General features: G+C 52.2%; 3 protein-coding genes across 5 annotated transcripts; 2 read left to right on the forward strand and 1 right to left on the reverse strand.

The window, feature by feature from the left end:
* Positions 1-725: 725 nt before the first annotated feature.
* On the reverse strand, positions 726-10434 carry TRIM72 (tripartite motif containing 72; the record flags this gene model as incomplete). The annotated part of the gene is made up of 6 exons (XM_080679064.1): positions 726-3138; positions 5698-5816; positions 6949-6971; positions 7434-7664; positions 7750-7845; positions 10045-10434. 6 exons carry the CDS (start codon positions 10432-10434, stop codon positions 2567-2569), a joined length of 1431 nt encoding a protein of 476 aa, XP_080535190.1. The 3' UTR covers positions 726-2566.
* Positions 8535-9531, forward strand: PYDC1 (pyrin domain containing 1). Of its 3 annotated transcripts, none has more exons than XM_080679065.1 (3): positions 8535-8888; positions 9163-9205; positions 9356-9531. In XM_080679065.1, the coding sequence occupies exons 1-2, from the start codon at positions 8623-8625 to the stop codon at positions 9164-9166; spliced, it is 270 nt and encodes an 89-aa protein (XP_080535191.1). In that variant the 5' UTR covers positions 8535-8622; the 3' UTR covers positions 9167-9205; positions 9356-9531. The 3 variants fall into 3 exon arrangements, with proteins under 3 accessions (XP_080535191.1, XP_080535192.1, XP_080535193.1); XM_080679066.1 differs by having other exon boundaries at positions 8558-8935; XM_080679067.1 differs by having other exon boundaries at positions 8580-8908.
* Positions 10435-18692: 8258 nt separating the features above from the next.
* Positions 18693-21440, forward strand: PYCARD (PYD and CARD domain containing). The gene is made up of 3 exons (XM_080679068.1): positions 18693-19883; positions 20118-20177; positions 20515-21440. The coding sequence occupies exons 1-3, from the start codon at positions 19601-19603 to the stop codon at positions 20769-20771; spliced, it is 600 nt and encodes a 199-aa protein (XP_080535194.1). The 5' UTR covers positions 18693-19600; the 3' UTR covers positions 20772-21440.
* The last annotated feature ends 5184 nt before the right edge of the window (positions 21441-26624 follow it).

Raw genomic sequence — 26624 nt, forward strand, 5'->3', positions numbered from 1 at the left:
AAAAGGAAGTTTCCTACGTAGCTCCAACAAAGAGGAGCAAAGGAGCGAGGGCGCAGCTGAGGCGCTGTGAACCCCACGCCTGTGTCTGCTCGCAGCCAGCCTCGGAGCAGGCAGGGACACACGCTCCTGGCCCGGGCGGCTCGGTGGAGGAGTCCCCACAACAGTCACTTCCACCCCAGCCTCCCTCCCTGCCTTCACTCGGTCAGACTGGCATCCGAAGCTGTGGGCTCCGTTCTCTCCCCCAGCCATCTTTGCACATTTGATCCCACCTTGGTGTCTGCTTCTCAGGGTCCCCATTTCCTCAGAAAGGGGCTTTGGGCTCTTGGACCCCACCAGCCTTCCCCCGACACCCATGACAGGGGCTCAGTGCCGAGGGGCGTACATTGTAAGGAGGTGCTGGGGTTGAGAGGATAAAAAATGGCGATGCCTCCCGAGAGTACTGAAGGGTGAAAGGGAGGGCAGGGCCCTCTGCGTGATGGGGACAGGAGGGTGGCACAGGCCATGCTGGAGAAGGGCAGGGCCCCTCGGATGCCGCGCCAGAGACCGGACTTTCTCCTCTAAGCAACAAGGAGTTGTTGAAAGTTTTGAGCCACTGAATCACATGACCTCATTTGTGTTTTCTGAAAGATCTGACATGTCAAGACTGAAGGCTGGGAAGGCAACAAGGAGGTTACTGCCTAGACTAGGTCACTTGTCTCTTCACAGAGACTTCAGGCGGAAGGAGTCAGAGTGCAATCGCTTTTATTAATGCTGCTGGATTTTACAACCAAGTAGCCCATTTACTTTATTGTTTCATTTTCTAGCATGAAAGAGGTCCTCAATTAATCCTCTCTCCTGTGTCCCGGAGCCAGGGCCCAGCAGGCTTCCACGGAGGGACACAGCCAGGAGTGCCCACCCAGTCAGATCCCGAGGCCTTTCTTACCTACCCACAACCTTCCCTTGGCCCCATCTCTTAGTTCCATCACCCAAGGAAGTCCCCACTTTGGCACCAGTTGCCAGGGGTCCCCAGGCCTGTCACACATCAACAGGAGATGGTCCCAGGCCAGCATCTCCCCTAGGATAGGAAGGGCAGCAGCCTCCAGGCCCACCTGCTAAGTCCCCAAAGGCCCCTCAGCCTCAGGGGTTACCCAAAGCCCAGAAAGTGGGTCTTTGAGCTAAAACCAAGGAAGATGTGAACCAGCAGGTAAGTGTGGAGCCAGCTCAGAGGGATGGAGTCTTCTATCCTCCCCCACAGCAGGCCCAGGGCAGGGGAAGCATCAGGCTGTTCTCTTGGTTGGCAACTGGCAGAGGGGGTGGGGGGGTGTGTTCCCCTCCAAGTCCCAGACACTCAGTGAGCATATTCCAGAGGGAAAGGGAAACAAGGTGGGGCGGGTTTGTTCAGCTGGCAGGGGCTCTGGCGGTTTTTAACCGGCTGTTGAATGGAGGACTGCGTTTGGGACTTTCTATACCTGGTGGCTGATAGGATCTGATCATTGACTCTGAGGTGGACAGCTGACTGAACAGATGGGTGCCCAAGCGCTTCTCCAGGGGTCAGCACCACCTGGGAACCTGTTAGAAAGGCACGTTTGGGACCCGCCTGAAAGGGGGCAGCAGTAGAGTTTGGGGAACCGGCTAGTATTGAAAGAAATATTAATCATGCTCTGCTACCATGATTGCTTTGTTCTGATTAAAGAAGGCACGTCTTCCCTGGCTGGAGCTCACCTGGAGATGCAGCCTTCCTCCCCATTTGGAGCTGCCCGTTATCATGGAAAGATGAGCAACTTTGCTGCAGAAACCAGTCGCCAGCCTTTGAAGGCCCCAGCCCTTTGGCACCCCCGCAGGCCTTTGCAGACCTCCAGCCTGCTCACCTGTGAACTGCCCACCTGGCACTCCCTTTGGCTATCTCCCCTGTAACCCCAGCCTTTGCACATCACTCTGCCCTTTGAAGACCCTAGTCCTCCTGCAGATCTATCTGTAAGCTGCCCTTTTGCCTACTTTCCTTTGTGCTTTTACTACATAAGCAGCCGGCTTACGGTGGGGGCAGGGCAGGTTTCTGTGGCTGACCTGCTGCTCTCCCATGCTGCCGGCAGGACTGGAATCAATGCTCATATATGATTCAACCCTGTCTCTGCTTCACTGGCTCTAGTAGTGACAGGCAGCCCCGACCCATTGTCCGGTTACACGCCCAGACCTACTGAGCCAGACACTCAGCCGCCTGTGCTTGGACACGCCACTGCTGCGCGCTCTGAAAAGGTGGCTTTGACCTGCTTCAGTTGGAGACACTAAATGGCCTGGTGAGTGGGCCTGCTCCCCGTCTGGAGGAGGGAGGGGAAGCTGCAGGCCCCCACCCCCTCCCTCACCCCAGCGCTCCAGCTCCTCCCCTCTCCAGGCTCCTGGCGCTCTTCCCTCCGCCCCTCAACCTCAGTTCTTCCTGGAACACTTGCATCTCCTGATCCCCAAACTGGGGTTTCCTCACTGACTTTAGACCCCTGCCCCACCACCCCTCACTGCACCCCCCTATTCACGCCAATCCCCAACTTGGCAAAACTCTCGGAGTCCCCACCCCCGGCCCCACCCGGCAGGCAGCTCAGGCCTCCTGGCTCTCGGGCCCCACGAGCAGCAGCGGCTGCGCATTCTTGCCCTTGTCGTGCCAGCAGACGTCGAAGAAGGGGTACACGGGCCCAGGCAGGCGCTCGTGGAAGGCGAAGAGCAGCTCCAGTGCGTCCGCGTCGCTGGCGTCGTAGAAAGAGAGGACGCCGTCGCGGAAGCTGAGGTAGACCCCCACGCGCCCCGGCCGCCGCTCCAGGTTGCGCAGGGCGCGCGGCTCCTTGGCCTCCACGTGCGCCTCCAGGATCTTGCCTTCCCGCTGCCCGAGCAGCCAGAAGCCCTGTGAGGGCACGGTGTGCAGCCGGCCGCGGCGGCCGGCCTGGGCCGCCATCACGCCCAGCGCCCAGCGCGGCTTGTCGCCCACCTCCACCTCCCAGTAGTGCTCGCCCTCGGAGAGCAGCTGCCGCGCCACCACCGCCACCGCCTTGTCGAACTGGCGCGGGTCCTCTCCGGCCGGCGGCGCCTTCTGCTCCGAGCACTCCGCGCGGCGGCCGCAGGGGGACAGCACCAGGCTCGGGTGGGCCGTGCTCGGGTCGAAGGTCAGCTCCTTCACTGCCAGAGAGACCGTCAGGCCCTGTTAACCTCCGCGAGCCTTTCCCCACAACCAACCTATATGGGTCAGCCTCGTCTCCTCTAATCCCGGCCCTCGGGGTGGGGGTGGGGGTGGGGGGTGAACCCCTCTGCTTACTGGCTTCGGCCAAAGACTGCCTCTCTGAGCTGCAGTTTGCTCAGCTGTAAGCTGAGGCCGTAACTGCCTCCTTCCAGGGTTGTGGGTGGATTAGGTTGGTACAAGGCATACAGCACCATCTAGGACCCAGGTCACAAGGGAGGAGACAGTCAGGAAGCCTGGTCCGCGGCCACCACTATCTCACCGCTGTGTGATCTCAGTCAGTCTCTGGGTCTCAGTCTTGTCTTGGATAAAACAGAGTTCCCCCATTCCCACGCCTGCAGGGCAGCGAGGCTGCCCCACCACGTGTACATGCCCTGGAGCTCTGGAGCGGAGCCCCCAGCGCGCTCAGCTCCTGGGGAGAGGAGGCTGAGCCTTTGGGCCGTTCCAGCCACAGGTCACCGGAGTCAGTGTCCGGCCCAGGGTTCCAGCTCTGCAGACCCTCAGGCCCCAATTAGCAGGGATTATCCTCTCCACTGTCCACAGGGGCGAGACTGGCCAAGGCCCAGCAGCAGCACCTTCCTGTAAGCAGCATCCTCCCCAGTCAGGCACCCACCTATAAATCCCATGCCCTCAGGTATTCTCTTAGCACAGGTATTAGGGTACAGGGATACCCTACAGCAAGCATGTCAAACTCACGGCCCGCAGGCCACATGCAGCCCACAACAAATATTTTTGTGGCCCAGCCAATATAACAGTATGTAAGAAACGTTTTAATAAAAATTTTGTAACTTAATTTTTACACAATCCTGTTATACATAATCTATCTATATATATATATATATATATATATATATATGGCTAATATGCTAAGTGACCCACCCGTAGGGGTAATGATGTCACATAGCAACGCCCGGCTTCCTCTCCCTAGCAACTAGCCTCCTTGCAGTTTCTTCAGCCCAGGAACACAACTTGCTTTATAGGCAGGTGCAAACACTTCACAGTTTAACCAAATGTTTGTGAAGCATTTTCACGTGCCTCATCTCATTTGATCCTCACAGAAGTCCTGGAGTAGGTAGCTAAGGAGACTCAGTGGAATCCTATTTTCTTTTCATTAGCTGGAAAACAGAGTTTTAGAAAGCTTAGAAACTTGACCTGACTGAAAAGAAGTAAGAAATGGTGAAACTTGAAAATGACTTCAGGTTTTCTCACTGCAGGATCTCTCCACATCATTCCTCTGCAGAATATAGTCAAACACTGCTGCTGCAGCTAAATATTTTACCCTTTGTTCTCCCTGCGTGATCTACAATAATAATCTGCTTCGTGTTGATATTTACTGCTGTGTCCCTGACAATTACCTGAAAGAGCAGATGGGGTGTTTCACTGGGCTGGAAAAAAGTTTAGCTAAGTCAGAAAGCAGGTCTAATAGGCAAGTTTATTCTATATCTATAAAAGGCTAAGTTGACTTGCAGATGCGTGATACATATAAAGCTCTCGCTGGCACCAATCACACGTGTGTATGTGTGTGTGTGTGTGTGTGTGTGTTTCCATCTGTCATTGTCAATGGTGAATTTGGTTGACACTTCCATTATAGAGAAATGGTGAGTAGCAATATTAAAATATTTCGCCCTAACTGGTTTGGCTCAGTGGATAGAGCGTCGGCCTGCGGACTCAAGGGTCCCAGGTTCGATTCTAGTCAAGGGCATGTACCTTGGTTGCAGGCACATACCCAGTAGGGAGTGTGCAGGAGGCAGCTGATCAATGTTTCTAACTCTCTATCTCTCTTCCTTCCTCTCTGTAAAAAATCAATAAAATATATTTTTAAAAAATTAAAATATTTCTTCTAATTAATTTCCTTTTGATGTGCATGAATTCATGCACCAGGCTACTAGTTATTAATAATGAACTACAATGTTCACTAATGACTGATTACTATAATCTTGTTGCATTCATTTCCCTTATACACCTTACACGCAGGCTCACCATTTCTCTCCACTAATACTAGCAGGGAATATTTTAGCAGCCGATTGCCACATCATTAGTCTTGTACTGACTTGTTTGGTGTGCACAACAGGATATATTTTGCTTTCAAAGAACAAGAAAAATAGGTTTATTTGCATTATGCTTATTAATTTGTGCAGTTATTCAGTGTCTGGTAAGTTTAATGTTCAAGAAAAAATATTTTTATTAAAATGTTCTATTATTTTATGTTCACAATTACCCATTTATTTCAGCCCTTTATATTCAGCATGTCTCTATTGAAATAAACCTATGTTTCCATAAAAATTGAAGCTTTTGTTTTTTTGCAGCCCACATAAACTTAAACCTTGTTTATTTGGCCCATGTTAGCCTTTGAGTTTGACATGCTTGCCCTAGAGTAGAGGCAAAGGGGCAATGGGCACCTTCTTCTGTGACCTTCCTCACTAAGACTGGGAGGCCTCTCTGTGTGTGGCTGCGGCCTCCCAAAAACCACACGGTTACAAACATATCATGCCTCCCAGTACCTGGCATCAGAGCACGGAACATCTTCCTCCACACCTGGAATTTGAAGTCATCTGAGATAACAGGCAGCTGGATGTCCAGACGGGCAGGCGGTGGGGACTCTGCCAGGCTCTTCTGCAGCCTGAGGGTGGGGAAGTGTCTGTGAGGGGACTTCCGGAGGAGGCATGGGGTGGGGGAGGGCAAGAAGCAGTGCCCAGAAGAGAGGATAAGGCTGTGGAGTTCCAGGATCTCTCCACATCATTCCTCTGCTGACTTTCCAGTTTGGAAAGATGAAGAGTTCTGGCCTCGGCCGGGTGGCTCAGTTGGAGCATTGTCCCATTCACCAAAAGGTTTCGGGTTCGATCCCCAGTCGGGGCCAGTACAGGAGGCAACCAATTGATGTTTCTTTCTCACATCCATGTGTTTCTCTCCCCGCTCCCCCTCTCCTCTCTCTGCAATCGATAAACATATCCTTGGGTGATAATTTTTTTTTAAGATGAAAAGTTCTGGAGATGGATGGTGGTGATGGTTGCATAACAACGTAAATGTGCTTAATGATACTGAACTGAAAATGTGCACTAAAAAATGGTTTACCGCTGGGGTGGCTCAGTGGTTGAGCATCGACCCATGCACTGGTTTGATTCCCCGTCATGCCCAGGTTGTGGGCTCGATCGCCAGTAGGGGGCGTGCAGGAGGCAGCCGATCCATGTCTCTCTCATCCATGATTCTATAGCTCTCTCCCTCTCTCTTCCCCTCTCTCTAAAATCAATAAAAACATATATTTTTAAATGGTCAATTTTATTTTGTGTACATTTTACCACAAAAATTTTAAGTCTTTTGTTGGGATAAGGTCCAAACCCCTCAGCGCTTCAGTTTGCCCACCTGCCACAGCACACCTCCTCTCCCTCTTGCCTTCTCTCAATGCTCTTCCCCCAGCTCTTGACTGGCTAACTCCACCTCGTTCCTCCAGCATCCAACTCTAGCATCCATCTCCTCTGCAAGCCTGCCCCATCTCCTCTGCAAGCCTACCCCGGCCACCCACTTCTCTCTGGGGCAGCACTGAGCACAGTGATGCCCAAGTCCCCGCCCCCCTCTGTCTGGGAGGTTCCTAAGAAGGACCAGGTCACGTTCATTTCTATGTTCAAAACAAAGTGCAGGGAAATTGCAGAGGACTGAATGGAATTGCCAGGCACATTGGGAGTAGCAGGTGAGCCAGCCAGTGTCCCTGAAGACCAGGGCAGGTTGGGAAAGGGGCGGGGCCAGGATGATCTCACCTGCTGGTCACCAGGCAGTATTTCTGGAGAGAGAAGAAGAAAACGGAGGTGAGGCAGACAAGAAAGACATTGGACACGACTGAGGATGGGGTGGATGGACCAAGAATGCTGAGTATGGGGTCAGGAAAAATCAGAAAAGTCCGAAGAAACCCAGAATTCAAGGCCACCCCTAGCCCTTTATCTGAGTAAATTAGAAAAGGGTACCCCTTCCTCAAGAAACAATACTCTGTGGTAGAAGACTGTCCTAAGAAGTAAACAAACCCACAGCGTCTGTTATGTGAATGGTCCCCCTTAGAGATAGCGCCCTTGTGCAGTGCCCATCCTAAGCAACATACTGCAGTCTGGAGCTCACCCCTCCTCCCTGTGTGACCCTGGCTGGTCCCTGCCCCTCTCTGGGCCTCAGGGTCCCTGCCTCACCATGCGATGAGCTCTCTGGGGCCTGGACCCGGGCGAGGGGCAGAGAAGGAAGGTCACCCTGTGCTCACCATGAGGAACTCAGTCTGCGGCTTGTCTGCCACCTCCTCCAGCACCTTCTCCATCTGCCGCAGCTGCTCCAGGTAAGAGTTCAGGCTCCCCAGCTCCTTCCGCAAGGCAACCCCGGCCTCGCCCCGCACCCGCTCCGCCTCCCGGTCCAAGGAGCCCTCCAGTGCAGCCAGGAACAGCCGCATCTTGCCCAGCTGCTCCCCCACAGCCTCCTGGAACTGACGCACTGTCTCCTGCAGGGGCAGACAAGCAAAAGCACTTGGCTGGGGAAGCCTCGCCTGACCCCAGCCCCCAGGCTCTGCCATGCTGAGCCCTCACCTCCACCTCCACCAGCTGGTGCTCCAGCACAGCCACGCTCTTCTCCTTGCGCGCGCATGCCTCCTGCAGCTGCAGCTTCTGCTGGGGGAGCTGGGTCTGGGGGTGAGACAGACAGAGGTGAGGCTGCTGCTCCCCCACCTGAGCCCGCCTCTGACTCAGCCTCAAGGCCAGCGCCTCCTCCAGCCAAGCTGGCATCTTACCTCTCCCCAACCCACGTGCAGGTCTCCAGGCCCCGCCAGTTCTGTCCTGATGTCGAGAGCGCCTTCCCCCTCCACTTGCCTATTTAGGTGAGGTCCCCCCAGCCTGAGCCCATCCCCTCGGCAGTCAGCCCCCCCACCCCCACGGCCCCAGGGCTTTGTGAGGAAGACACACACAAATGGGACTGGCTCTCCTCCGCCAGAGGGGAATGAAGCTGGTGCACGCAGGCTCCTGGGGGTGAGTGTAGGGTGTTTGAAGTAGAAACGCAACCTCCTCCTATTCCCGGACACCCGGAGCTCCTAATGCCTCCTGCCAAAGCCACCCTTCACTGGGGGTGCAGGGCCGCGGAGTCACACAGCTCCAGTCCCGCTCCATGGCTTCCAACTCCGTGTCCTCTTCTGTGAGAACAGCCTTGCACCTCACCTGTGGTCGCGCTAAAGTGCCGGCCTCCGCCCACCCCCACCCCTAAGGGAAACTGGGAGAGCCCCTCGGCACCGGCGCCGTGGTCGGGTGCCCGCGGTGGGAGCCGCCGGGTGGACCTATGGGCTTCCCGCGCCAGCGCCAGGACAGTCTCCTCCCCCGACGTCCTCGGAGCGACAGCCCCGCCTGCCGCAGGTGTGGGCCGGCCCCGCGGCTCGCGGCGCGCGGTGGCAGGGAGCGCGGAGAGGCTGCGCCATGGGCAGGAAGCGCGACGCCATCCTGGACGCGCTGGAGAACCTGACGGCGGACGAGCTCAAGAAGTTCAAGCTGAAGCTGGGGGCGGCTTCGCTGCGCGAGGGCTTTCGCAACATCCCGCGGGGGGCGCTCGGGCCGCTGGACGCCGTGGACCTCACCGACAAGCTGGTCGCCTTCTACTGCGAGGAATACGGCGCCGAGGTCACGGCGACGGTGCTGCGCGACATGGGCATGCAGGAGGAAGCGGCGCGGCTGCAGGGCGCCGCGTGAGTCCCCGCGGCCGCAGGTCCCACTCCGCTACTCTTGAGTCTTGGTATGGGGCCAAGGCTGGACCCGCTCCTCTTCCTTGCCAGAAACCCAGGGGTCCGGTCCCGCCAGCCTTCCTGCCACCTCCTCCAACCCTCCGGCCAGCCCCTCCCTGCGTTTTCGGACTGAGCTGACGGGGACCCTGGCAAATTGCACCCGCCCCGCCTGCCCCTGGAGGCTCCCTGGACTCCTAAGACCCTGTCCCATTTCACGGACTCTGTTATCTCTTCGCAGATGAAAACGGACGAGGTCGGGAGCGGTGCGGTTTTCAGCAGAGGTGAGCCTGGGCTGGGGGGGCTCCTGGCGTGGGGGGCTCCTGCACGGGACGGGGAGACCACCGCCAGCACTGGCTGGACGGGAGGCAGGACTGGGAGGGAAGGGGAGGCTGGTCCTGGGGGAGCCTGAGAGCTGGGTCTACCCCCTCAAGGAGCCCGGCCGAGGAGAAGTGCAGTGCTGATGTGGGAGGCTGAGACCTCGCAGAAGCCCACCCGACCCCAGTCCTGAGGCCAGGGCAGCTTCACCGCGGGACCCAGGGCCGCTGCGTGTCTCCAGCCCGCGCCTCGTTCTGCCTCCGCGCCAATAAAACCTTCATGACAAACCTTCCTGGCCTGTGTAGACACATACTCTCTCGTGACTGGCCTCGCTATGGCATGCGCGAGCCGGTGTGCGCCTGCGTCTCCATTTGCAAATGTGTAGGCCCTTTCTGGGCACCCGTGGGGATCGCAAACCTCGGGCGCCCACAACTATGTGTGGGCACTGCACGCGTTCAGAACTAACAGCTCCAACCAGTAAAACAGCCCTGACTTGAATCTCGGTGCCACCTGGGCCTGCGCACCGAGCTGCGTGCCCAGGCGTGCCCGGAACGTCTAGGTTTGCGCCAAGCCAGTCCTACCAGGGCCCGCCCTGAGCGCCTCTTCAAAGCTTCCCTCTCGCCGCCCCGCCTTCAGCTCTTAGCCCCGCAGTCCCTAGCCGCCTCCCCCTCCCGCGTCCCCCACAACACCTGGCGCCTTGGGCCCTGAAGTGAGGAGTCCCAGTCAATGCAGCAACCCCCTGATGGGCCCTGCCCCATCCAACCGTCCCTTGACCGACCCGCCGGCGGCCGCCAGGGTCCCACACCTTGAGGCGCGCATGGGCTTCAGCAGCGGGCAGCAGGCGGTGGCCGCGGTGGGAACCCAGCGAGGCGCACACGCCGCACACGAGCGCGCGGTCCTGCTCGCAGTAGATGCTGAGCGGGTCTAGGTGCTCCTCGCAGTGGCCCTGCGGCACCTGTGCCAGCCCCTCCACCAGGCGCGCCAGCTGCAGGTTGGTACTGAGCGCCTGCGGCCGCGTGGGTGCCTGACAGGATGGGCAAGGCGCCGTGCCGTCTGCCCCCGGCTCCCCCGCCACTCGGCTCAGGCAGGCGCGGCAGAAGCTGTGGCCGCACTCCGCTGTCACGGGCGCATCGAACAGCTGCAAACACAGCGGGCAGGACAGCTCCTGGCGCAGGAGACCGGGCGCAGCTGACATGGCGGGCCTGGGTACAGGAGAGGTCAGTCAGGGAGACTCAGCCCCAGAAATATCCCCCATCAGGGACATTGTCTCACTCCCAGTTCCTAAACACAAGCCCGGGTTGCAAACACCCACTGTCCTTCCCTGGCTTAGCCCCAGATTCTCCAAAGCCACATGCCAACCCTCTCACCCTCACTTCCCCAGGATCCCCAGCACTCCCCTCGCCATTATCTCCAGGCCCACAGGATCCACGGGACTCACAGGTCTGGTTGGAGATCACAGGCAAAAAGAGACTCCCAGGATGCTCAGCCACAGTGAGGCCTAACTAACCGCAGGGGGTCAGGGTGGTGTCTGAAGATAGGTGAGAGGCAAGCGACCAGCTCAGAGCAGGGACAGGCACTGGCACTCACGGGGCAGCTAGCAATGGCCACCACAGCTGATGGGCAGCAGTGACTGGCAGAGGGATCCTCCCCACTGGGCTCTGGCCCCAGGACTATATTTAGCTGCCCTTCCTCTGCCTCCTATCATTTCTGGAAACCATTCTAAAAGTGAAGACTGAGTGGTCAGGGAACAAGCAACACATGTCAAGGCCAGCTGTCCTGGCCCATCCCACTGTCCCCTCTGCTCCCCAGTCTGAAGCCAGCGCTCAGAGCCAGCAGGACACAGGGCCTCTCCATTTGAGAGAAGAGAGAGGTCTGCCCTTTCTCCCCCACCTCCACTCCCACGCCACAATCTGCAGCTTCCCCTCCCCAAGAGCGGCCCCTGCCCAGCTTGTCATCCACTCACTATTTCCCAAGCTAATGGCTCTCACACCCACAGTATGATCTCCCCCTGCAGGACAGGGCTTTGCCCCACCCTGGAAGGTTTTCTTCCTCCAGAGCTGAGGAAAGAGTCTTTTTTCTGTCTCACCAGAGCTCAGCGCAAGCCTAGGGACAAAGCTGGCCTCCCTAAATGCTTGAAAATCAATAATCAACTGGCAGTTGAGTAAATGAATGAACCGAATCCAGAGCCTGCAGTCCAGAAGGTGAGTCTGCCTGGGAGCCCCAGGCCTCCCTGTGTGCTGATCCTTGAAATCTCTGCTTAAATTTCATCGAGAATAAAAACCAAAGTCCTCCCTGTGGCCTACAAGGCTCTACCCAACTAGGCCCCATTTGTCTCTCACCCGTCACCCCCTTGCTCACTCCAGCTGGGCCTTTGAACTTGCCATCCCCTCTGTCTGGAAAACTCTTTCAAACGAAGATCTTTAGCCAATGTCACTTTTTCCGTGAGGCTTTTCCTAACTCCCTGATTTTAAATCTCACGTCTCCCTTCCCTGCTTTCCTTGTCTTCATAACATTTATCACCACCTGACATGCAAAACATTTAACTTCGTTTTTCGTCCGTCTCCTCCTACCAGCATACATGTGTTCACTGCTTGTCTCCAACTTAAAAGTAAGTGTGTGGCACACAGCAGGTGCTCAATAAATACTCAACAAAGAAATCAACACAGGAACTTCTGGCCTCCCAGTCACCCCCTCTCAGCCTTTACCGGGGTTTGCTCTTTTTTCCTCGACCACTCTCTGTCTCTCTCAGAGATTCTGTTCCTATTTCAGTCACTTAACTTCCTCTTTGGACTCTCTCTTTGCCTCTCTCTTGGGATTTTAATATTCATGTTTATGTGTTTTACACCGAATTTGCACAGAAGGTGTTCTGGATCAGAGACAGACTTCTCATTAATTACTCACAGTAAGCAGTAAATGTTTGGCCCCCTGTGCCCTGGGATGACCCGATGAGAGCCAAGTCCATTAACCTGTGAGAGTAGCCAGATACCCCACAGGTGAGCAACAAAAATCATTTTTCCTGCCCTAGCTGGTTTGGCTCAGTGGATAGTCGGCCTGCAGACTGAAGGGTCCCAGGTTCAATTCCAGTCAAGGGCACAGACCCGGGTTGTGGGTTCAATCCCCAGTAGGGGGCGTGCAGGAGGCAGCCGATCAGTGATTCTCTCATCATTGATATTTCTACCTCTTTCTCCCTTCCTCTCTCTGAAATCAATAAAAACATATTAAAATCAATAAAAAAATAATTATTTTTCCTGCTTTTAAAGGGGAAGGAGGCGCCCTGGCTGGTGTGGCTCAGTTTGTTGGGCATCATCCCCTGCACCAAAATGTTGCTGACTTGATTCCTGGTCAGGCATATGCCCAGGTTGTGGGCTCGAACTCCCATGTGGGTGTGAAGGAGGCAGCCAATCAATGTTTCTCTCTCTCTAAAAATCCATAAAAAATATTTTTTAAAAAACATATTTTTATTGATTTCAGAGAGGAAGGGATATATAGAGAGAAAGGCAGAAACATCAGTGATGAGAGAGACACCTCAATTTATTGTCTCCTGCAGGCACTGCAACCAGGGCCAGGGATCAAGCCCACAACTGAGGCATGTGCCCTTGACTGGAACTGAACCTGGGACCCTTCAGTCCACAGGCCAATGCTCTATCCACTGAGCCAAACCAGCTAGGGCAATAAAAAAATTTTTTTTAGAGGGGGAGGAGGCAACTGTCCCCCTCCTCTGCTTAAATGTCTAAACAAATCTCCTCAGGAGTCAGGAGAGCTCCTTGCACATCTTGGCTTTTATGACAAGTCTCCAAGCTCTGGACTTGTCTCCAAGCTGTGGGCTCATTTCTTCTTGAATGCTTGAGGATCTTGCATGTTGCATGCTGGCCTGATTAGGAAGCTACTCCAGGCTCCCTGGCACTTTGGGGCTTAGCCTAGGAACTTTGTTCAAGCTGTAATCACTTGGGCCTTCAGGAAGAGATAAGAGTTTTATTATTTTTTTTGGATCGGGCAATTAACTATACAAATGACTCCAGACTGAATCTTCTGATATGTGAGCAGTCTCAGGAAGCTAAGGCTTTCTCCCAGAATCCAGAAAAGTTTGATTTCCCTACTGTATCTCTAAGTCTCTGATTTTCTCTCTGCCACTTTTGATGGCTCAGACTTGGCCTGGGGTTCGCAAACAGGAGGGGGTAGAGGTAAGAGCGTACCTGGAGCTGGTCTCTGAAACCACAAGCCACTTCACTTTGGCTCAGAAAAGTCAACATCCTGAAGGTAGATCTCACCTGGAGTTTTCATCACTGCCAGGCTGGGGCTGAAGGGTTTAGTCAATAAGAGTGGGAACCCAGGACAGGGAGGAGACAGACGACTCATTCCCTTTCTGTAGATGAGCCAGGTCTGACCTCTGACCATTGGAAGGGACATGGATTGTCTACAACAGATTGGAGGACAAGAAGGGGCCAGAGATCATGTCTAGGGGAGGAGGAGAGGAGGACAAGTGTCGCTGACCCTAAGACAGAGCTGGGCCCCAGAGCACATAGGCTACAGGTTTTAGCTTGTCCTAAGGGAGAGCATCCCAAGAGCTGGAGTGATAAGTGCCGTGGGGGATGAGAGCCCCTTGTATTGGATACATGCAACGGAAGCCAGAAACCCCCAATCAGGACCACTGCAGAAGCAGGTCCTGAATGCTGACATCATGAGCTCAGGAAGATCGCCTTCCTCTCTGGGCTTCAGCATCTCCAGCTCCAATATAAGGATAAGGAGGATAACGCCAGCCCTGTAGCCTTGTCATGGGGATTTACCTAGACAATATAAGTAAACACCAGGGTGGTGTGCTGGCACCAAAGGGCTTAGGAAGTGCTAGGTTAAAACTTGACTCTGCTCTTTCCTTGTTGTGTGACCTTGGGCAAGTTATTTTATTTTTTTTTAATATATTTTATTGATATTTTACAGAGAGGAAGGAAGAGGGACAGAGAGCCAGAAACATCGAAGAGAGAAACATTGATCAGCTGCCTCCTGCACACCCCCTACTGGGGATGTGCCCGCAACCAAGGTACATGCCCTTGACCGGAATCGAACCCGGGACCCTTCAGTCCGCAGGCCGACGCTCTATCCACTGAGCCAAACCGGTTTTGGCTTTGGGCAAGTTATTTAACGTGATTTACTCACCTGTAAAATGAGGATTATTTAAGGTTTAGGATCAGAGCATTGGATTGTTATGAAGATTCAACAAGCTAATTCGTGTAAAGCACTTAGAACAATGCCAGACCCATAGAAAATGTTCACTAAATGTTGGCAGTTGATATCATTACAATTATTATTACTAACTGTTCCAATGAATCTTCCCTGCATCATCCCCAAATTGAGAAACTGAGGCTCAGAAACTTCAATAATGACAAAGGCACCTATTATGTGTCAGGCCTGTTCCAAACACTTCACAATTCTTAATCCATTTATAATATCTTAAATCCATTTGTAACCTTATAATAACCTCATCATGATTCCTATCTGACAGGGAGGCCATGAGACACAAAGAGATTAAGTGACTTGCCCAATTTCTGGCAGTCTATGGGCCCTCTGGAGCAATCTGGCTCCAGCAATCAAAGGGTTACTTTGTTGGGTAGAGGGTCACACCCAGGAACCAATTTACCACCAACTACTCTGGCTCTAATCCAGGGGGTAAGGGTGGGCCAAGAGGTAAGACTAGGAGGTTCTTTTCTGCCAGGGGTCAAAGCTCAGAGCTCTGAGACTTCCCCCAGAAAAGGGGGTCAAGGCAGAAGTGATTACCATGGATTCCCAGAGAGCTGCCCAAGTCCCCTAGTCCCCACCTTCCCAGGGCAAACCACCCTGGCAGTCTCCAGGAATGAGCAGGCTCTACCTCTACCTCCCTGGGGGACCCTGGGCAACTTACAGCCCTTTTCATTCATGACACAGCATGCAAACCCCAGAGAGGGGCTGTGACCTCCCTAAGTCACACAGCTAAGAGGCAGAGGGCCTGGGAATCAAATGTGAGTAGGTCTGACACCCCTTATCTCCTGCTTGTCCCACTATTCCACAGTCTTCTGAATGTGCTTTAAAAGCCCTAGAGCAGTCTTCAAAGAGGAGGAAGTTACTGTTAGCATTACTGTTATTGCAATGCCTACCCTCCTGAGGGTGTTTGTGGACAGTCTAGAGGAGGCATAAATTTCCTTAAACATAACTCTCCAAGCAATTTGTCAATTTTTGAGGACAGACATGGCACTTTAAAATGGTGGTTGGCATCTGGGCCTAGGAGTCAGATGGACATGGGTTCAACCTGTTTTCTCAGATGTTACCAGTGTAGGCTTCCAGAGTAATTTCTGAAAACATCAGTTTTCTCCTCTGTAAGGTGGGATAACTACACATGCCTCATAGGGCTATTGGGAGAACTCAATGAGATTATGAATGTTACGTGCTTAGCACAGTGCCTGGAACATAGTCCATTAAAAAAATGAAAGTTGTCGTTACTATTATTTGTCTTTCACCAGCACTTATCATGGGGTTGGACATCTCGTAGATCCTTAATACCTGTTTTTAGAATAACATAGATTCTTCCAAAACCTTGTGTCCTCCCGAGTTCAGTGTCTACAGTGTTCTCACAGAGCACAGGCACCTGTCACGCAGTACCACTTGTTTCCACTGAGTTCCAGCCTGAAACCACTGCAGGAGTGAGGCTTCCAGTTCTAGGGGAGGAACGGCTGTGTGTCCCGGGCCCCTGGGCCCTTTGCCTCCTTGCGACATCACACCAAAGTGCTGGCACATGCCCTAGCTGGTTTGGCTCAGTGGATAGAGAGTCGGCCTGGGGACTGAAGGGTCCCGGGTTCGATTCCAGTCAAGGGCACATGCCTGGGTTGTGGGCTCAATCCCCAGTTGGGGGCTTGCAGGACACAGCCAATCAATGATTCTCTCTCATCATTGATGTTTCTATCTCTCTCTCTCTCTCCCTCTCCCTTTCTCTCTGAAATCAATAAAAATATTAAAAAAAAAAAAAACCACAAAGTGCTGGCACTTGCTCTGAGGCGATGTCAGGTGAAAACCACAGCCAGGTTCTCCTATGTGTGTGAGCAGGAATGTGACTAGGGTTGGATGCCAGGGGCAAGCTGGGCCCAAAAAGAAGGATCCTGGGTGGTGATATGCAGAAGTAAGTCCTCAGGGCCCTCACGCCCAGGAAGCCAGGTGTGAGAAGCCCGCCTTCTCCTCCAAGTCAGGATACACACTCCCCCAGGTGCAATTTCCTCAGCCCCAAAGGTTCAGTTGAAACGTGTTATATTGATTTTACTTAAAGCCAAGGCCACCCCATCCAAACTAGGGTTCAAGTGATACAGTCAATGGCCATGTGGCCGGGGAGATCTCCGCTCTGAGTAGGGGTTGAATTGGACAAGTTCTTTAAATTCCATGGCTCAAACACACACAGCTTCTAAGATTCTACCAAATGTGAAAAGAGCAGGTTTCTATGATTCTAGATTCTAGGATTCTAGGATTCTTTGTCACTGCATAAAGGCTTCTCCAGGCAAAGTCTGTGCCAAGCCCTGTGCTGGGTGCTATGGACCGGAAAGGGGCCTTGTGGAGCTCAGCCTGGTGGGGCAAGTAGAGCAAACAGACACGCTGTGTGATAAACACTGCAGGAGAGGCACAGTAAGGGCATCCTGTGGACATGGCCAAGCAGTAATTCATTTTACACCGAGAGGACAGAAGAGTCAATGGCGAAGAGCAGACAGGGGACAGATGCAGATGCTAGACAGGCAAGCTATATGGTCCCCTCAGCTAGATGACCTTGGGCAAGTCCTTCAACCTCTCTGAGCTTCAATCTTCTCATCTATAAAATGGGGCTACTATTCCCTATTCCAAAGGGATTGCTGAAAGGCTTAGAAATAAGACACATGAAGGATCACAGCCTAAAGAGGGGCTCCAATGTTTATTATTTCTTACAAGAAGTGACTCTTGTGCCACCAGCATGGCTCAGTGGTTGAGCATCGACCTATGAACTTGGAGGTCACAACTCAATTCCCGGTCAGGGCACATGCCCGGGTTGTGGGGCATGCAGGAGGCAGCCAATCAATGATACTTTCTCATCATTGATGTTTCTATCTCCCTCTCCCTTCCCTTCCTCTCTGAAATCAATAAAAAAATATTTTTTTAAATTGACAAATGCTGGAGAACAGGCAGGAACCCACCAAGCAGATCAGGAAGAAAAAAAGCTAGACAGAGAGCAAGTATTACATGTGCAGAGGTCCAGAGGCCAATATGGTGGAAGGTGCTTCTGAGGAGGTTGGCAAAGGCCTCCAGGCCAAGCCCTGGAGCTTGGACTTGATTCTGGGCACTGAGAGTCATAGCAGGTTTCTGAGCAGGTGGGGACAGGATCAAGATGTGGGCTAGGAAGATGCAGCCTTCTGGCCACAGTGCACAAAATCAGTTGGAGATTCTGAAAGGATGAAGACCAATGAAGAGGCACAATAATAAACAGCCATGAGCCAGGGAACATTGGCAATTGGACCACAAATGCCACCCATGGTGAGGGTGTTGGCACATAATACTACCCAGCTCGTGTGGGACAACACATATAAGGATGGGGAGCAGGGCCCTGCTACCCTTCTGGAAGCTCTTACATACAACATGCTGTAGGTAACCCAGCTTCATTCATCCCTTCATTCAGTAAATCTTCACTGAGCATCTACTGTGTACCAGGCATTCTCTTAAGGCTCAGGACTCATGAAACTCACATTCTGATGAATTGAGATGAATGCCAAATAAATAAATAAATGGGTGTGTAATATGTCAGGATCACATCACTAGAAGGAATGGTCCTTGTTACAGCCCAGTTGAAAGGGATACATGGAGTCCCAGTACCCAACTAGGAACGAGAGCCAGAATTCAAACTAGGGACTGCACGGCTTCAAGGCCACAGTCCTTCAGCTCCTGGAAGCTGCCTCTCTTTGAAGAGAGGCACACCTTCCAGTTACTGGTATCCTCCCTTGAGCCATAAGACCCATTTGCTCATTATTGATTCCACGAAGATTTATTGAGCACTTACTACAGGCCAGGAACTGTTCTGGATGCTGTAGCTGTGACAATGATGTGGACAGGCATGATTTGCAGGCTAGGAAGACTGGTACTAAACAAACACACCGAGTTAGTGCAGTGTAGTCACAATTGCTATGAGAGCTACAGATAAGTAGCAGGTGTTATGAACTACTCTGGGAGGGATTCTAAACCTGGTCTCCCTGAGAAGGTGACATTTAACTTGAGACCTAAAGTCTCAAGAGTTTATCAGGAAAAGAGTGAGGGAACAGATCTCCAGGTTGAGGGAGCAGCATGTGCAAAGACCAAACGGCAGCGAAGGAGCCTGACACATTTGAGGAACTGCGAGGCCAGTGTGGTTGGAACTGAGATGGAGGGAGAACAGGATGTGGTGCAAGACAAGGCTGGTGAGATCCACAGGGCTAGACCAGCCGTGTGAACAGCAAGCTAAGGATTCTGGGCACAGCTTGGGTTCCAATCCCCAAGCTTTCACCTGCTCATCTGGGGCAAACCACCCAGAATGACTCCCACCCATGACTTTCCCTCCAGTCCAGAATCTTCTCAACTATTACAAGTGTCTCTTGTCATCGCGTCCCCAGAACCTCGGCTCCTGGGACCAAATCCTGGCTCTCCCAGGAAGTTTTGACAAGGTTTCAGGAGCCACTGGGTAGCCCCGGTCATGTTGGAATATTTACTAAGTGGATAAGCGGGTGTTATCTCCATTTTACAGGTAAGGAAACTGAGGCTGAGAGATAAAGTACACACAGCTATTCTCCTCCCTTTTTTTAATAGCTCATTTCTCCCCAGTATGTGCAACTGGGAACTACAAGGTTCTGGCTGTTAGGATTCTGATTCTAACATCCTCTGGCATGTGAGAGAGGATGCTAAGGTTCAGGGGAAGGTGGAGATTTCGGGGCTTCTGAATTCCAAGATTCTAAGCCTTGGCACTCCAGTAAACTGGGTTCCTGGTACTGCTAGCTAGTGCAAGCCTGGAGTCGCGGGCACCACCCACGAGCGCCTCCCTCCCCCGTCTGGTCTCGTGTCCTACCTTGCGTACCAGCTGGAGGATGGGTTCCTGGCGCCCCTCTCCATGGCCAAGGGACTGACACCGGAGGCCTTGAGGGTGGGGTTAGGGGTAGGGATGGGGGGGCGGGGCGGGAGAAGGGACACAAGGGATAGTCTGGGACGACCTAACTCCCAACCAAGGGCAATGGGCTGGGGCAGGGGCGGTGTCGGGAGAAGGCGGGAAGCTGCAGGTCCCGCCCCAGAGGAGACTTCCTGGTCGGCGGATACCCCGGTGAGCCGCAGCCGCGGCGGCGGCGGCGGCGGGGGACCCCGGCGCCATGGCGGGCACGCGGGACGCCATCCTGGATGCGCTGGAGGAGCTGACCGCTGATGAGCTCAAGAAGTTCAAGCTGAAGCTGCTTTCCGTGCCCCTGCGCGACGGCTACGGGCGCATCCCGCGTGGGGCACTGCTGCCCATGGACGCCGTGGACCTCGCCGACAAGCTGGTCAGCTACTACCTGGAGGGGTACGCCGCCGAGCTCACCGCCCAGGTGCTGCGCGACATGGGCATGCAGGAGATCTCGGAGCAGCTGCAGGCCCGGGGCCGGGGCCGGGCCCGGGGTGAGCGAGCCCTCCACGCCCTCCGGGATCCCCTCGCCTAACTCAACCCCCGTTTGCCCCTCGGGCTCTTTCGCTTTCTGTTCCTCCTACCCCCTAATAAAGCTCTTCTTGTTGGGAAGGGAGGCTTCCCGCGCTCAGTCCTGACTGGCCTCCCGACCCAAGGGCCCCGGACCCCGAGAGCCTGGAGACACCATAGGAAGGGAGAGGACCACTTATGCCTCTATTTCCTTACAGGCTCTGGAGCCGTGCCACCAGGGATCAATGCCTCTCTTCTCCAGACGGCAGCCATATCAGGTGAGGCTTCACACCCAACTCACCTGCCTGCGCACCTCACCAGCCTCACCCACCACACCCCTGCACAGCCTATCTGTCACCAAAAGACTTGCATTGGGAGAGAGCAAGGTTGGGCCAACCCTTCCCACCCACCTACCTACTCACACACCTTGGGGGGAGCCTAGCTGGGGAGATGTTATACTCATGCTACTATATCGGGAGTCTGGCTGCCCCACCTTGAGCCCCACCCCCTTAGGGTGCATTTAGAGCCATTCTGAAGCAAGCAGGGTTCCGCAGGAACAGGCCCCAGTTCCCACCCTGGGTGCCAGCTCATCTGCTCTACCCCTCCTTCCCCCAGCGCCGCACTTTATGGAACAGCACCGGGAAGCCCTCATTAAGCGGGTCACAGACGTGAATGGCGTGCTGGATGCTCTGTACGGGAGGGTCCTGACGGAGGAGCAGTACCAGGCAGTGCGGGCAGAGGCCACCAATCCAGACAAGATGAGGAAGCTCTTCAGCTTCGCTCCAGCCTGGAACCTGACCTGCAAGGATCTGTTCCTTCAGGCCTTGAAGGACACCCAGCCCTACTTGGTGGACGACCTGGAAAAGAGCTGAGGCAGCAACTGGAACTACCAGGGGTTGGACGTGCAGAATGAGTGATTTTTTAAATAAAAAGTCAGCTTATACTTGTGTGGGTTTTCCTGCTTCCAGCCTGGCCGCACATGCAGAGCTCAGCTACACAGCTAAATGCTGCGGAGGCTCAGGTGCAGCTCACTGCCTTTCAAGGGTGGGGCAGCAGGCTCCCCAAACTGTCACCCTTCCTGCCTGTCACCATGGTGAATATTCCTTCATTCGCCATTTAGTGGCTCCTCCAGTGCTATCCGAGAGGGTCCGCCCTTGAGACTCCAGCTAGCCCTGCAGTGTAAGTTATAGGGGCGTGCACCAAGGGTCTGTACTGTGGGGAGCCAGGTGTGTCAGAGGCATTGAACTTAGGGCACTCTGCTAGCTGGCAGAGCTTCTCTTTTGCCTCTTCCATGGGAAAGAGTAATTGTACAATTAGAGCAATTTTCAGCCGAAACCGGTTTGGCTCAGTGGATGGAGCGTCGGCCTGCGGACTGAAAGGTCCCGGGTTCGATTCCGGTCAAGGGCATGTACCTTGGTTGCGGGCACATCCCCAGTGGGAGGTGTGCAGGAGGCAGCTGATTGATGTTTCTCTCTCATTGATGTTTCTAGCTCTCTATCCCTCTCCCTTCCTCTCTGTGAAATATCAATAAAATATATTTTAAAAAAAAAAAAAATAGAGCAATTTTCAGGGGGAGACAGTAGCATCTAAACATGGAAGACCACAAGCTACCAAATAAAATTCTAGGGTTCCTTCTGGCACTGACAGCAGCAGGCTAAATTACTCCCTTTGCTCCCTGCCACCCCCTGGAGGAAGGGGTTATAGGTTACACTATGCCCAGAAAACATGCTAATCATAAAAGCAAAACTTTATGAATTCTAGTAGATATTTCTTTTTGTGATGGAATTAAAGGAAATATAAGTACATACAGTTAACCCTTGAACATGGGGGTTAGGGATGCTGACCTCCTACGAAGTCTTAAATCCACATATAAAACTAGTCAGCCCTCAAAAAACAAAATAGATTCATAGTCTGACAGCTGTCAGAGGGAAGGGGAACTGTGGGGCTGAGTGAAAAAGTGAAGAGATTAAGCCCCCCAAAAAACATCAGCCCTGACCCGTTTGGCTCCAGTTGGAGTGTCGGCCCTCGGACCAAAGGGTCTTGGGTTCAATTCCGGTCAAGGGCAGGTATCTTGTTTGCAGGTTCCCTCCCTGCCCCTGGTTGGGGCACGTACAGAAGGCAACCAGTGGATGCTTCTCTGTCTCTCCTTCTCCTCCCTCCCTCCCTTTCACTCTCTCTAAAAAAAAAAAAAAAAGTAATCAGCCCTGACCGGTTTGGCTCAGTGGATAGAGCATCGGCCTGCATACTGAAGGGTTCCAGGTTCAATTCCAGTCAAGGGCATGTACCTTGGTTATGGGCACATTCCCAGTAGGGGCTGTGCAGGAGGCAGCTGATTGATGTTTCTCTCTATCCCTCTCCCTTCCTCTATGTAAAAAATCAATAATATATATATATATATAATCAGTGGGAAAAATATCCTAGGGTGAGGATTAAAAAAAACAAAACAAAAAACATCTGACACAGAAAACAGTATGGTGATAACCACAGGGGAAAGGGGATGAGGGGGTAGAGGAGGGTCAAGGGGGATGAATGGTGATGGAAAGAGATTTGATTTGGGCTGGTAAACACACAATACAATATACAGATGATACATCATCAAACTACACTGAAACCTATATAATTTTAATAACCAGCTAGTGACCCGCTGCACGGATTTGTGCACATTGAAAGGAATTAGAAGGTGGCCAGCGGGGCAAAACTGGGCAAGACTGGCCGGACACACCTTGGAGCCAACCTCCTGCGGTCCCTCCCCAGCATCTGCGGAGCGGGGGTCTCTCCAGCAGGTGGGGGTCCCTTGGCCTGGCCTGCAGGGATCAGGCCAAAACCGGCTCTCTGACATCCCCCAAGGGGTCCTGGAGTGCGAGAGGGCACTCTGCAAAGTTGCTGTCATAGTACAGGGTATACAGGGTGTGGAACACAAATGCAAGTGTGCAGTAAACCAGATTCAGGGCCGACAGTCCCCCAGCAACAAACCCACAGCTGAAGGTGGAATCATGTGGCCCCTCGAGGAATCGGGTTCCCTCCTCTCTGGTTTCAGGGTACATCACCTGAGAACCACCGCTGCCGAGTCACTGCAGCTCTGCAGCTCCTGTGTTGCGCGTCTGCCCCCTGGTGGTCAGTGTGCGTCATAGCAACAGGTCAGACAGGCGGGACAATTAGCATATTAGCCTTTCATATAGATAGATGTCACCCAATAAATGCAATAAAAAGGTTAAAAAAAAAAAAAGTCAGCCCTCCACATACAGATATTCCAAAGCGTGGAGTCCACCCTTGTACAACTTGCATTTGAACTGTGCAGGTCATCTGAAAAAACTCCACTTATTAACTGGACCTGCACAGTTCAAACCCATGTTGTTCAAGGGCCAACTATCTCTCTCCAGAAAAAGCACTTAATGAGCCTTTCCAGAGCCTGTTAGGGAACCAGGATCTTAGGATGACAACCTGCATACTCCTTGCACCAAAATTATTTCTAGTTGTAGAGCAGTGAAGTGCTGGGGTAACCAGTATGCAAAACAGGAGGCCCTAAGGAGGAGCCTTGGGAGTTAATCAAACAGAGATCCAGGTATGAGGGTATAAGGTGATTGGTTCTGTGCCACTCAAAATGATACACTAACCCACAATGAACAAAGATACAAGATTTCATTTCAATACCCTCACCTAGATTATGCAAATGCAGTGTTTATTCCCCACACACACTCCTTCAGGGGTGTATGTAGGATCTCACTCTGAGTCTGTGCAACATTTCCCTATTCTGACCTGGGTCACCAGAGCAATAGAAAACAAGCGGTTAGCTATAGGAGGAATCTACCAAGAAGGGACAATGTGGCCCCTGTCAAACGGGATAGATAATGCTACTTGGAACTCCAGGAGAAAACATAAGCTTCCCAAAAGGTGGGAATCAGCCCCAACACCTCAGAACCCCATGCCCTAGTCCTTTCTTTGGCCAGCTACCCATAAAATGCTGATCCATTCTTAACCATCTTCTACCAAGTCTTCTCGAGCCTTATTCAATCCAAGATATGTTCAATCACATGTTCTACAAGGACCTTACCATTTCCAAGAGTGAATCTGTCTTCCTTTTACCAACCCTGAACTAGGTGTACCAGTTAATAATAGCGGATTTTGTCATCAAAAACACGATAATTTCAAGAGAAACATCAAAAGTGCTTTATTTAAAGTAATGTCCATCGCTAGCTACACATTTCCCCATCTTTTAGGTCAGTGGTCGGCAAACCGCGGCTCGCGAGCCACATGCGGCTCTTTGGCCCCTTGAGTGTTCTAACGCCACTTCTTCAAAATAGACTCACCCATGCCGAAACCGGTTTGGCTCAGTGGATAGAGCGTCGGCCTGCGGACTCAAGGGTCCCGGGTTCGATTCCGGTCAAGGGCATGTACCTTGGTTGCGGGCACATCCCCAGTGGGGGGTGTGCAGGAGGCAGCTGATCGATGTTTCTCTCTCATCGATGTTTCTGACTTTCTATCCCTCTCCCTTCCTCTCTGTAAAATATCAATAAAATATATTAAAAAAAAAAAAAAAAAAATAGACTCACCCAGGCCGAAAACCGACTTCTGCGCATGGACCACGAAGTTTCAACCGCACTGTATGTGTATGCCCACACCTGGTATTTTGTAGAAGAGCCACATTCAAGGGGCCAAAGAGCCGCATTGTGGCTCGCGAGCCGCGGTTTGCCAACCACTGTTTTAAGTAATTTGTTGATACTATCCCAATAGAATTCTTCGTTTTGAGGCAAACCATTCAGAGACCAGATTTTCCACTTCTTCGTACGTTTTGAAGTGTTGCTCAGAAAATGCATGTGCCATTGATTGGAACAAGTGGTAATCTGAAGGAGCAAGGTCTGGTGAATACGGCAGGTGGGTTAATACTTCTCAGGCAAGATCTTTTAACATGTCTTTAACTAGTTTTGAAGTGTGTGATGGTGCATCACCATAAAGCAAAATTATTTTGCCATGTCTTCTGGCACATTCTGGTCGTTTCACAATCAGAGCATGGCTCAAATTGATTATTTGTTGTCGTTAGCGATCAGTATTAACAGTTTCACCTAGTTTTAGAAGTTCATAATACACCACACACCTTCCTGATCCCACCAAATGCAGAGCATTGTCTTCTTTCCAAAGCGATTTGACCTTGCCGTCGATGTTGATGGTAGACCTGGATCAACCCATGATTTTGTGCGTTTGGGACTCTCAAATCCATTTTTCATTGCCAGTCACAATTCGATGCAAAAAAGACTTTCTTCCGTGCCATTGAAGCAACATTTTACTGATGGCTTTTCGGTTTTCCACTTGTCTTTCATTCAGGTGACACGGCACCCATTTTCCTTCCTTTAGAATCTTTCCCATTGCTTGTAAACGATCGGAAATTGTTTGCTGAGCAACGTTTAATCTTTCTGCAAGTTGTTTTTTAGTTTGACATGCATCTTCATCCAATAATGCTTGTAATTGTTGGTCTTCAAACTTTTTCGGTTGACCTGGACGACTTTTGTCTTTCACATCAAAATCATCACTTTTAAAGCATTTAAACCAGCGTTCACAAGTATCTTGATATGGAGCATGTTCACCATAAGCTTCCCTAAGTATTCAGCAGCACTTTTCTTCAAAATAATGAAACTTCCCGCAAATGCTTTTTTGGCACAAAATTCAACATTTTTAAGTGTAAAAATATCTATGATGTTAACACCTTCAGCAAATTTGACATGTTTTATTTTTTTTATGTATTTTATTGATTTTTTACAGAGAGGGAGAGGGATAGGGAGCCAGAAACAGCGATGAGACAGAAACATAGATCAGCTGCCTCCTGCACACCCCCCACCGGAGATGTGCCCGCAACCAAGGCACATGCCCTTGACCGGAATCGAACCTGGGACCCTGCAGTCCGCAGGCCGACGCTCTATCCACTGAGCCAAACCGGCTAGGGCTTGACATAAGTTTTGAAGCTTGTTGTCAATACAACAAAATAGCATACATATCAGATTGCATATATATCAGCATCCATCTATTGAAAAAAAATCCACATCATTAACCGGTACATGTGGCAACAGCAGCAGCCTAACCAGAAATCCTACCATGTTCCATAAAGCCTAGATTTAGTCAGTCTTGCAATTGCCTTTTCAACTTCACTGGCCCCACCTGGTTTATGCCTGTCTTACCTGCTTCTAATCTATCACTTTCAAGGGCCTGAGTGATCAAAACTGATCATGGAAATGGACTCTCTAACATTAGGATACCTTAACTCTCATTCCAGCCCAGCCTGTAAGAACCTACCCAACCTCATCTTCCTCTCCACCTACCCCATGGTCCAGCATCCCTATTTGTTCACACCGTGCCCTACCACATTCTGGTCCCTTCTGAACATCTTGAAATCTACGTGTCCTCGAGTGCCCATAGGTGTTGGATGCCTTCCTCTGGGCCCCAGGGCACTTCATATAGAGTCTGTGTAAAGCAAACCATATTGTCATGGTATATTTTCACACAGGACTGTAATGAGACTGAGCCCCTTTCTACCACAAGGTGGCTCAGTTGGTTGGAGTGTCATCCCATACACCAAAAAGGTTGTGGGTTCAATTCCCTGTCAGGACACATACCTAGGTTGCAGGTTGGATCCCCGGCTGGGGCGTATAGAGTACGGGAGGCAGCTGATCAATGTTTCTCAGATCAATGGCTCTCTCCCTCTCCCCACCCCTTCCACACTCTTAAAAAAACACACA

Source organism: Plecotus auritus, assembly GCF_963455305.1.
Source record: "Plecotus auritus genome assembly, chromosome: 7".
Lineage (NCBI taxonomy): Eukaryota > Metazoa > Chordata > Mammalia > Chiroptera > Vespertilionidae > Plecotus > Plecotus auritus.